This window comes from Solanum lycopersicum, chromosome 2 (assembly GCF_036512215.1).
Source record: "Solanum lycopersicum chromosome 2, SLM_r2.1".
NCBI lineage: Eukaryota > Viridiplantae > Streptophyta > Magnoliopsida > Solanales > Solanaceae > Solanum > Solanum lycopersicum.
In genome coordinates this window covers 29025645-29038065 of record NC_090801.1, presented here as the reverse complement: position 1 = coordinate 29038065, position 12421 = coordinate 29025645, and the positions used below count along the sequence as shown (strand labels likewise).

At 36.1% G+C, this 12421-nt stretch overlaps 1 protein-coding gene across 1 annotated transcript; it reads left to right on the top strand.

Moving 5' to 3' along the window:
* The first annotated feature begins 6390 nt into the window (after positions 1-6390).
* Positions 6391-7514, top strand: LOC112940859 (uncharacterized). Its single transcript, XM_069293239.1, has one exon. It carries the CDS (start codon positions 6397-6399, stop codon positions 7501-7503), a length of 1107 nt encoding a protein of 368 aa, XP_069149340.1. The 5' UTR covers positions 6391-6396; the 3' UTR covers positions 7504-7514.
* Positions 7515-12421: the final 4907 nt, after the last annotated feature.

Here is a 12421-nt window from a genome sequence, read left to right as displayed (position 1 = left end):
CTACTTTTATTGTTTTCTTCTTATTTATTTGTGGAGTGTAGCAAACCTGCCGTCATCTTCGACTCAACAGTAATTCAAGCAAGTCTTACTACATCGGAAATTCAGGGTGAGCTAACGCTTCTAGCTTGGACTGGATCTTCTTCTTCAAGTCATGATGCCTTGAACTTCCGGCATGGACTAGCTTCTTATGTATTTTTAGCTTCTTAGAATACTCTTAGTTTAGTAATTTGATTATAGATGTTCTTGTGATGATGACTTCCAAATTCTGGGGATAATGATAAGTTTTGAGTTATAGAAGTTTATTATTGATTTTACTTATGAGTTTTAGTCTTCCGCATTACTTTCTGTTTATATTATATTAAAATGTTAAGGTTTAGATTGGTTGGTTCGCTCACATAGGAGGGTAAGTGTGGGTGCCAGTCGCGGCCCGGATTTGGGTCGTGACAAACTTGGTATCAAAGCATTAGGTTCGTTGGTCTCATCACACAAGAACAGGTCTAGTAGAGTCTTAAGGAACGGTAGGGGGACGCCTTTACTTTTCCTTGAGAGGCTATAAGACTTTAGGAAAAATTTCACTCTTTCATTCTTTCTTTCGTGCTACTACTTGAGTCTAATTGGTATCTAGGCGATACTAATTGGTATCTGACCATCTTCACTCTCTTTCGCAGATGGTTAGAACTAGAGCAACGACTACGTCAACACCAACACCGGCCAGACAAGAAACAACTGAGCCAGCCACAGGGGCTGTGGCTCGAGGAAGAACAGCGGCAAGGCGCCGTGGTAGAGGTCGTGGGAGGACGTCCTCTAGAGGAAGAGGACGAGCACCGAGCCCATCTAGTACTAGGGCGGTGACTCCTCCACCGACTGAGGAAGTGATAAGAGAGGGGGAGGATGGGGTGAATGAACAAGTGCAAAATGAGTAAATGTCACCCCAACCTACCCCAGAGATGATCAATCAGGTTCTGGCTTATCTTAGCGGGTTATCTGATCAGGGCCAGACACCCCGAGTGTTTTCTGCACCAGCACCTCAAGCTCCGGAGGTACAACATGCGGCTACTATGGCTCCCCGCATGGATGTTCCATTGGAAATAGGCACGTTTCAACGTCTGACTACTGGGCCTATGATGACAAGTGATCAGCATGAACTTTTCAGTAAGTTCTTGAAATTGAAACCTCCAGTCTTCAAGGGTGCTGAATCGGAGGATGCTTATGATTTTCTGGTTGACTGTCACGAGCTACTACACAAGATGGGTATAGTAGAACGGTTTGGTGTTGAGTTCGTGAGTTATCAGTTTCAAGGGAACGCCAAAATGTGGTGGCGGTCACATATCGAGTGTCAACCAATAGAGGCACCACCTATGACTTGGGCCTCGTTCTCTAGCTTGTTTATGGAGAAGTATATCCCCCGGACTTTGAGGGATAGGAAAAGGGATGAGTTCCTGAGCCTTGAGCAAGGTAGGATGTCGGTTAATGCTTATGAGGCTAAGTTCCGTGCACTATCCAGATATGCCACCGGATAGGGATATTGACTTCTGTATTGATCTTGAACCCGGTACTCGCCCCATTTCTATACCCCCTTATAGAATGGCTCCCGCGGAGTTAAGAGAGTTAAAAGCACAACTTCAAGAGTAATTGAACAAAGGCTTCATTAGACCAAGTGCATCTCCTTGGGGTGCTCCGGTTTTGTTTGTAAAGAAAAAGGATGGCAGTTTTCGAATGTGCATAGACTACAGACAACTGAATAAGGTAACCATAAAGAACAAGTACCCTCTTCCTCACATTGATGACTTGTTCGATCAGTTACAAGGTGCTTGTGTCTTCTCTAAGATTTACTTGAGATCCGGTTATCATCAATCGAAAATATGGGCAACGGATGTGCCAAAGACTGCTTTTCGAACGAGGTATGGGCATTACGAATTTGTGGTGATGTCCTTTGGTCTTACGAATGCCTGTGCTGCATTCATGAGCTTGATGAACGGGATTTTTAAGCCATATTTGGACCTCTTTGTGATCGTATTTATTGATGATATATTGGTATACTCAAAGAGCAAGAAGGAACATGAAGAGCATTTGAGAATGGTATTGGAAATGTTGAGGGAGAAAAAGCTTTATGCCAAGTTCTGTAAGTGTGAGTTTGGTCTAGATGCAGTTTCCTTCTTGGGGCACGTGGTTTCTAAGGATGGAGTGATGGTGGATCCTTCTAAGATTGAGACAGTGAAGAATTGGGTAAGACCTACTAATGTGTCAGAAATAAGGAGCTTTGTTGGGTTAGCTAGCTACTACCGTCGATTTGTCAAGGGATTCTCTTCTATTGCTTCCCAATTGACGAACTTGACTAAGCAGAATGTTCCCTTTGTATGGTCGGACGAATGTGAGGAAAGCTTTCAGAAGCTCAAGACTTTGTTGACTACCACACCTATCCTTACCTTGCCAGTAGAGGGTAAGAACTTCATCGTTTATTGTGATGCATCCTATTCTTGTTTGGGTGCAGTACTAATGCAAGAGAAGAGTGTGATTGCTTATGCTTCAAGGCAATTAAAGGTGCATGAACGTAATTATCCAACTCATGATTTGGAATTGGCTGCGGTAGTGTTTGCATTAAAACAATGGAGACACTATTTATATGGGGTTCAGTGTGAGGTCTATACGGATCATCGTAGCCTTTAGTATGTCTTTACTCAGAAGATTTGAACTTGAGACAGAGAAGATGGATGGAACTACTGAAGGACTACGACATCACCATTTTGTATCATCCGGGGAAGGCGAATGTTGTAGCGGATGCTTTAAGTAGAAAGGCGGGAAGCATGGGAAGTCTAGCTCACTTGCAAGCTTCTAGACGCCCATTGGCTAGAGAGGTTCAGACTCTAGCTAATGACTTGATGAGATTAGAAGTAAATGAGAGGGGAGGATTGTTGGCTTTTGTGGAGGCAAGATCTTTCTTTTTTGACAAGATTAAGGGAAGACAGTCTGATGATGAGAAACTGCGCAGAATTAAAGATAAAGTATTGCGAGGAGAGGCTAAGGAAGCACAAATCGATGAGGAAGGTGTTTTGAGAATCAAGGGAAGGGTATGTGTACCCCGCGTCGATGATTTGATCAACACTATTCTGATAGAGGCTCATAGTTCAAGGTATTCTATACATCCGGGTGCAACCAAGATGTATCGTGACCTAAAGCAACACTTTTGGTGGAGTAGAATGAAGCGTGATATTGTTGATTTTATTGCCAGATGTCCAAACTGTCAACAAGTAAAGTATGAACACCAGAGGCCCGGAGGAACCCTTCAGAGAATGCCCATTCCGGAATGGAAGTGGGAAAGAATTGCAATGGACTTTGTGGTTGGTCTTCCCAAGACATTGGGAAAGTTTGATTCTATTTGGGTAATTGTTGATAGGTTAACTAAGTCTGCTCACTTCATTCCGGTCAAGGTGACTTAAAATGCAGAGAAGTTAGCCAAACTTTACATCTCGGAAGTGGTGCGATTGCATGGGGTTCCACTATCCATCATATCAGATAGAGGTACGCAGTTTACTTCTAAGTTTTGGAAAACATTGCATGCGGAATTGGGTACTAGGTTGGACCTTAGTACTGCGTTCCATCCTCAGACCGATAATCAGTCTGAGCGAACTATTCAAGTGTTGGAGGATATGCTTCGTGCATGTGTGATAGAGTTTGGTTGTCATTGGGATAGCTTCCTACCCTTAGCGGAGTTTTCATACAATAATAGCTATCACTCAAGCATGGATATGGCTCCATTCGAAGCATTGTATGGTAGGAGATGTAGGTCTCCCATTGGTTGGTTTGACGCATTTGAGGTTAGGCCTTGGGGTACTGACCTTTTGAGGGATTCGATAGAGAAAGTGAAGTCTATTCAAGAAAAGCTTCTAGCGGCGCAAAGTAGACAAAAAGAATATGCAGATCGAAAGGCTAGAGACTTAGAGTTCATGGAGGTTGAACAAGTCTTGTTGAAAGTTTCACCAATGAAAGGGGTGATGCGGTTTGGTAAAAGGGGTAAACTAAGTCCAAGGTGCATTGGACCATTTGAAGTACATAAGCGAGTAGGAGAGGTGGCTTATGAGTTAGCCTTGCCTCCAGGGCTGTCCGGAGTGCATCCGGTATTCCATGTGTCGATGTTGAAAAGATACCATGGGGATGGAAACTACATCATCCGTTGGGATTCAATTTTGCTTGATGAGAACTTGTCTTATGAGGAGGAGCCTGTTGCTATTTTAGATAGAGAATTTCGCAAGTTGAGGTCAAGAGAGATTTCATCCATCAAGGTGCAATGGAAGAATCGACCCGTTGAAGAAGCCACTTGGGAGAAGGAGGCGGATATGCGAGAAAAATACCTACATCTGTTTAAAGATTCAGGTACTCCTTTTCGCCCTTGTTTTCCTTCTTTTGATCGTTCGGGGACGAACGATGGGTAAATTGGTATCTATTGTAACGACCTGTTTAGTTGTTTTGAGCAACAGACTTCAATTCTGGAAAAACTAGCAGAAGCGACGGACCCCACGACGGACCGTCAAGGCACGACGGACCGTCGCAGGGTCTCGTTTCAAAACACTTAGAAAATCTGAAATTGGATACTGAAAATCGACTCTCTGAACTTAGTGACTGAATGGCAGGATGGACCGTCACAGGTGTGACGGACCGTCATAGACCCTAGGAGGAAATATTGGGTCTCTGAACCTTGCGACGACCTTCAGGACGGACCGTCGCAGGCACGACGGCCCGTCACAGGTTCCGCAAATCCCAGGCAGAATCGGATTTCCTTACACGTTTTAAGGGACGTTTTGGGACTATTCTTTCTTTAATTATAGATTTCGTGGGTTTATATTAATAACTCAAATTCTTGGGGGTTAAAAGAGGTAACCCTAAGTTAATTAGTGGGGTATTATTGTCATCTTTTATTCTTAATTATATACTAATTAGGGTAAAAGAAAGAGGGTTTGAATAAAGAAAATAGAAAGAACAGGAGAGAGAGAGGGAATCGAACGAGAAGGGAGAAACAAAGCGTTGGGAAAATTCTTGCTTGATTCAATTCTTCGATGGAGGTAGGTTATGGTTTTCATGCTTTCATAGTAAACTCTTAATAGAGAATGATATGTATTGGTAGTATTGTAAAACCCTGCTATGTGCTTAATTGTATGCATGCATGAACGTGATTATATAATTGTGATTATATTAAGCATGATGAAGCTATTGAATCCCAAATCTTGATAAGAACCTAATCTCTTGTTAATGATGATGCCTTGGTGATAAAGAAGGCTTGATGAATTGATAGAAAGAGATTAGGGGATCGGGTGTCACGAACCGACACGTAGATGTAGGGGATTGGGTGTCACGACTGACACGTAGATTTAGGGGATCGGGTTTCACGAACCGACACGTAGAATTAGGGGATCGGGTGTCACGAATCGACACGTAAATTTAGGAGATCGGGTGTCACGAACTGACACGTAGATTTAGGGGATCGGGTGTCACGAACCGACACGTAGATATGAGGTAGCGGAGTGTCACGTGCCGACACAAGAGAAATAAAGATAATGAATCTTGAAAGATGTTAATATACTCAATCTAAAGAACATAATTCCCAAATGAGTATGATATTGAGGCTTGAGTCCTCATGTGTGAACTTTATGGTAATTGTTAATGATCTAGTACTTGTTGTTGCTACATGTTGAGTATCATAGTTGAGTTTATGATATTACTTTGTATATACTGTTTTCTATTTTGAGTTGGCCGATGATATCTACTCAGTACCCGTGTTTTGTACTGACCCCTACTTTTATTATTTTCTTCTTATTTATTTGTGGAGTGTAGCAAACGTGCCGTCATCTTCGACTCAACAGTAATTCAAGCCACTCTTACTACATCGGAAATTCAGGGTGAGCTAACGCTTCTAGCTTGGACTGGATCTTCTTCTTCAAGTCATGATGCCTTGAACTTCCGGCATGGACTAGCTTCTTATGTATTTTTAGCTTCTTAGAATACTCTTAGTTTAGTAATTTGATTATAGATGTTCTTGTGATGATGACTTCCAAATTCTGGGGATAATGATAAGTTTTGAGTTATAGAAGTTGATTATTAATTTTACTTATGTGTTTAAGTCTTCCGCATTACCTTCTGTTTATATTATATTGAAATGTTAAGGTTTAGATTGGTTGGTTCGCTCACATAGGTGGGTAAGTGTGGGTGCCAGTCGCGGCCCGGATTTGGGTCGTGACAATAACACACAGGTAAAGTGGTGGATAACCAAAAAGATAGATGATTCAGTTACAACAAAAGAAATAAGAAGACTAATATTAAATATATTGAATTTTACATTTTTAATTGAGATTATTAAAACTAATGAAAATCTTATTGCAGACTACCTCTCAAGAAAGAGATACAATGAAAGATCTATTGGCAATGATGACAAACCTATGCCAGAAAATAGAAAAAATAGAGACAGATGTACAAAATCTGAAAGCTAATAGTCAGCAGCATGACTCTAAAAATGCGGAGCTACGTCGTTCGGCTGACGAAAAATGGCCAGAAGTAAAAGGAGACGTTGAGAAACTCCTTATAACCCATGACATTACTGATGTTGCAGGTACAAGCAAAGGAGCTATGGAGAAACCTACACTGAAAAACACAAACCTAAATAGCGTATTCACCAAACCATTTACTCCAAAGGTACAGATAATAGATACTTCAGCACCACAAACATCTACGTATGCAGCTAGCCTGCATAAAGAGAAGAAAACATATAACCATATATCCAGAACATATATTGAAAACCTATACAAGATACAAAACTTTTTGAATCAAAAACCCAAATCTACCACGACATTTGAAAAAACCCAAGACTACCTAACCCAAAAACTACAAGGATATAACAAGTTAATTGCACAACCAAAAACTAATCCAAACCTAGTTAAAACTTGTTATAACTATGGATTATTAAATACAGTCTATACATATACAGGTGAAGAAATAAGTGGAATCCCTGAGGTCCACAAAGCATTTTTAATATATAAAAAGATAACAAAAGGAAACTTATTTTTCATAAGATTCTACACAGCACCAGCGGAGATACTTTATGATGAAATAAAGCCAATGATCCAGATAGTCAAAATTGGGCTAACGCGGGAAATGATAATCCCAGAAGATATAGGCCAACAGCCAGAGATAACAAGAGTTGAGATACCCAGTTTCTATGCCAATAAAAGGATAATTGGATTATCAACTATTATACAAGAACTAGCAAATAACTATCTACAAGGCAACGCCATATGGAGCTACTATTCGAGAGATCACTTGATGATATATGCCAATTCAAAAGAAATAAGACAAGAAGATATGGAAGAAGTACAAAAATGGATTTTGTCCCTGTTAAAACCAGAAGCTACGCCAACAACTAGAGAAATAAAGCAAGGATTCATATCCGAAGAACTGATAACAAGATATTGCAAGCTAGTTGGGCACAAATACCCAGACCATATTTGCTCAAAATGAAACCAAGGGGATGACATAATCCTTGAGGTACTTTTAGAATTAAAAAAAAGTATTTAGTAAAGTATTTTGTTTTTTGTCGGCTGAATATCTGACATATGTACAAAGTAATAGTCTTTTATTTTTGTCGTGTTGTGTCGGCTGTAAAAAGCCAATTATAAAAGTCGTAAAGTAAATAGCAAGTGTGTCGGCCAATAATAAAGATAGGCCACTAAGTTTTTTATTTTTAGCGTCGGCCAAATGTAAAAAGGCCAAGTGTAAAGTAGGTGTCGGACATTTTTGGCCAAAGAGGTAAGATTGTTGTATATAAATAGAGGGTATCCCCTAATAAATAAAATCATCAATCTTCCATCATCTTCTCCTCTCTATAATATTTTCTCTTTCTTTACAAATCCGCTTCCACCCCCAAAATTGGTATCAGAGCTAACTAATTAAGTTAATAACTATGGAAAAATCTGGAGCTAGAAATCTACAAAATCAGGTATACACTCTTAAATTTATGAGTTGCTAAATAGATTTATCCCTGAAAATCTCTTGTTGATTATAATTGTTTATCATGACTTAATAATGTTATAATAAACATATTTAGAAGGTTTGCTACAGAAATATTCTTGGAATAAGTATGCCCAGACTATGCCATCCTAAAGTTTAAACCGGTAGGCAAGAAGGCCGTTTAGGGGAGTAAACAAAGTTGAGGTGCTGTTAGGGTAACTAATCAAAGAAGAAAGTTGTAGTAGTCGCTAGACGAGATGATTATTAAATTATAATTATTTCATAATAAATAAGTATAATCCATTAAGAGGTTGGAAGGAATAAAAACTTTTAGCAAAAATGAATAAAATGAGTACCTATTTAATAGATAATGATGATAATTATAAGATATTACTACTCGATATACTAAAAAATCTGAGTACTGATATAAAAAGAGAAATTTATGACAAATTGGTAACATATGAGATAATAGAAATAACAACCAAAGGTTGGACTGAGTTAACCATACAAAGTGTACAAGATGAACTTTATTATGATATATATGATTTATATGATGATATAGATATATACTAATGATAAATTACGAATATTTACAATATTGGGTAAAAACTATAGAAGACATAGATCTACTTGAAAAATAACTAATAGAAAATCTATTCGATTATTTAAGAACTCAAGAAGTTGAACATCTAGAATATATTATAAACAATGCTAATGATATACAACGATTAGATCTACTTAAAAGGAAATATTATAGGAAAACATTTTATGAAGAATAGAACAACACCAAGCAAAGAAACTAAAATAACAAAAACCAAGATAGATAAAAAGGTACGAAAAATATGGAAAAAATTAAAATCCTTATATATAGAATATGAACTATCACGACTTATCAAAACAAATAATGGTAAAAAAGATCATTTGATAAATATAATTTCGAAAAAAGAATACAAATATGTTTGTTATTTAAAAAAACAGTATGAACAAAGAAATTTATAAACAACAATTAATAGAAAAAATAATGGAAAAACTAGATGAAAAGGAACAAGAATTACAACATAGAAAAAGAAGATTAGAAGAAAATATAATAGCAGGAGTATGTAATAAATCAATACTAGAAAAGTTATATTTATGTTAGAATTAGAATTAGATTGTCTTGAATATGAATTACAACATAATATAATACATAAATCATAATGAATAAAGAAGAATTTGCAGAAGATGAAAAGACATATGAAAATCAAGACGGAATGATAATAAAAATAATATTTTCAAATTTAGGAAGAAGATATAAGAAAATAGGAAATAACCTATATTTAATGTTAGAAAAAGAAACAGCAAAATTAGAAGATAGCTTAACAACTATGGTAAGAATAACAAAAGAAAATGAAGAGATAGACAAATCAAAAGTAATTGAAAAAATAAAGATGCAAGCAAAACAAGAAGTACAACATTTAGAAGAGATAAAAAATACAAGAATAGATGAATTAGAAAAGGAATTAGCTTGGTTAAAATTATTATACGAAACTAAACAAAAACAAAAGGAAAAAGATAAAGAGCTTGAATTAACTAATGAAATAAAACAGATGGAACAAAGACTAAATGAAGATCTTGAAGTAAATGAAATAAACGAAAATGAATCAGATACAATAAATGATCAGAAATCAAAAATAAGTGATATAAGCGAGACATACACAGAAATTCTAGAACAGGTAAATAAACAAAAAAAATTAGAAATAAACACAGGAGATATGAATAGACCTAGTACGTCATGAGTTAAAACCCCAGATAATAGTCCCAGAAATAGTCCTAGAAGTAGTCCTAGATGGACACCACCAACTTATTACACAGAAAGTTATCAACAATCAGATAGAAATAATGCAATATGGAACAGTAGATTAAATAAAAATTTGATACCAAAACCAAAAATTGCAATATTACTATGGACAGGAAATATATCTAAACAGTTAATAGATAACAAAATAGAAACAACAAAAACACTGAGATTCATAGAAAGAACATTCGTAGGAACAGCAAAATTATGGATAGAAAATCTACCCTCAGAAAGTTTAGAAGTACTTAGGAATGATAAGAAAATGGATGGATCCCCATCAGCAGCAAATATAGATATACTAGACAAATATGAATCAGCAATAAGAAGTGAATTTGGAGGTATGACCACGGATCTAAGAGAACAAAATAGAGAAAAAATTATAAATAGACAACTTATGACAAAATTAGCTATATGTAAAATTTGCTATATAGAAGAATATACTTGTGCATTCAAAAAATATTATTACAAAGCTAAATCGTGAACATCCACCCTTCAAGAAAGAAAGCATCACCAATCATAACTAGCCTAGCAGTGCTCAATTTAATGTTCCTATATGCATTCAACTCATATATCATCGAAGCTTGTTTCTACCATGAGGTAATCAAAGCTCATTAGATGATTTCCCATCTCTTCTTTGTGTATTAAGTGTTAATAGTATTTACTCTTACATATAAAATGTGATTGAGAATTGTCGCTTGATATAAAACACTCTCTTAGGTGAGTACTTTTAGTGACCTTTACTTAGCATTGTTTGAGCATTGTCTCAGCATTTATCTTAGTCGATTATCATATTGTCACCATTTTCATTAGAGTCTTAGTTTAACATAATTACTCACTTCATTACGTTAATGTTTATTTCTTAATATTGTCATTAACTTGCATCATATACCATGCATATAGCCTTTAGTGTACTTTACACTCATAGTACCCTTTTTGGGTTGCTCATATTTGGCTAAGTATTTTATGATCATCTTAGTGAATATTTTTCAAGACTTATACATGTTGCACATTCAGTCAAGGGGATCAATGTTCAAATCCCTTGGTCAGCCTATAATTTTTTATTATGTGTGCCACTTTTGTATCTCACACATTTGTCCTTGAGGCAGGGTTTGATTCGCATCTCTCACAAAATTGGTATAAGATAAGTATTGTCCTAAACAATTGGGAATAACTTCATAGTAAATTTATTGTCACAAGACAAACATTCATTCAAATATTAACTCATGGAACCATTAGCGAATTATATTACATATTTTGGAGATAATGTTTAATGCCAATTAGTTCGCATAAGCCAAACCTTCACTACATTTGAACTTTTAACCTTTGATTAACTTACAAGAACAGTTCAATGTTTTTACGTTCATAAATTCGTGTGGATAGGGTATGTTGGGACTTGACCCATTGATTGTAATACCCTATGTTATTAGTTTATTAATGTACAGTAATATGATTAGACATATGTTTTACTAGCTAATTTGTTGGCACAAATCATAATTCCACTATACATTGGTCATGAGAATATCATTGGCCTATTCAATTAATTTCATGCAGGTACCATAGCTTATCTCATCATTTTAGTAATTCAATCTTCCATCATTCTTTGAAAGTAATGTTGTAGCCAATTCTATTAAACAACCAATTTATTGCCCACATTATTGGCATAGGATATGCAATTCATTCAAATGTAATTTTATGGAGATCTTTTAAGTCAACCTTATAACATAACTATCAGTATAACGTTTTTAAACATATTGAACATCATAATATGCTCATTTATTGAAGGAAACATAATCAACAAGTCACATTGACAGTATAAATGCACAAGAAACCGTAATCATCTTCTTACATAACATTTTCAAACACATCTTAGCATCGTATCAATCTTTTAACCAATATTAGTACATGACTTTAGGGTAACATTTTTAAGACATATTTAACAGCATGATATTAATATTTGATGACTTTGGCATCTTCATAACGCTACAACAACATAAAGCCAACATTCGGCTAAGACACATAAATCGCCTAACACAATCACGGACGTTCTTAGCATATCATCGGTTATTAGTTTTTATGATAGTATTAATTGTAAGTGACTACGAGTTTATAGGTTCTCTCGATACTCATCATTTAAGAACAATACATGTTAAGAACATCCACCACCACATACCAACAACATGATCTCTAACCTAATAAACATTGAAATTGAAAAAGATACAAGGGACAATGAGTTCGACGAGAACTGGAACGACCCTAGTTTCAATATCGTTGAATTCGTGGTAAAGGAGTCAAGGATATAAACCCATACCTTATTTAGAATTTAATATATTAACATAACCTTGAACGACACCTTGAAAAAAACATTAATTCACCTAAGAACTCTTTAGCATTCTACAATTTTTTTTTGCGGTTTGTCGCCTACTGCCTTAGAGTCGTTAGTCTCAACCATTTGATCGTTATTTTATGGTTTAGGAACTGATATTTAATAATAAATCTTAGTTTTAATAAGTTTATTTGATAAAATATTTAACCAATTACAAAAAAACACCCCTCCTAAGTTGACAAAACATAGGAGAACATAACACTAAGTAAATT

Bases quoted from the DNA above. Each gene is read 5' to 3' on its own strand.
- LOC112940859 (XM_069293239.1), top strand. From the start codon at position 6,397: ATGAAAGATCTATTGGCAATGATGACAAACCTATGCCAGAAAATAGAA.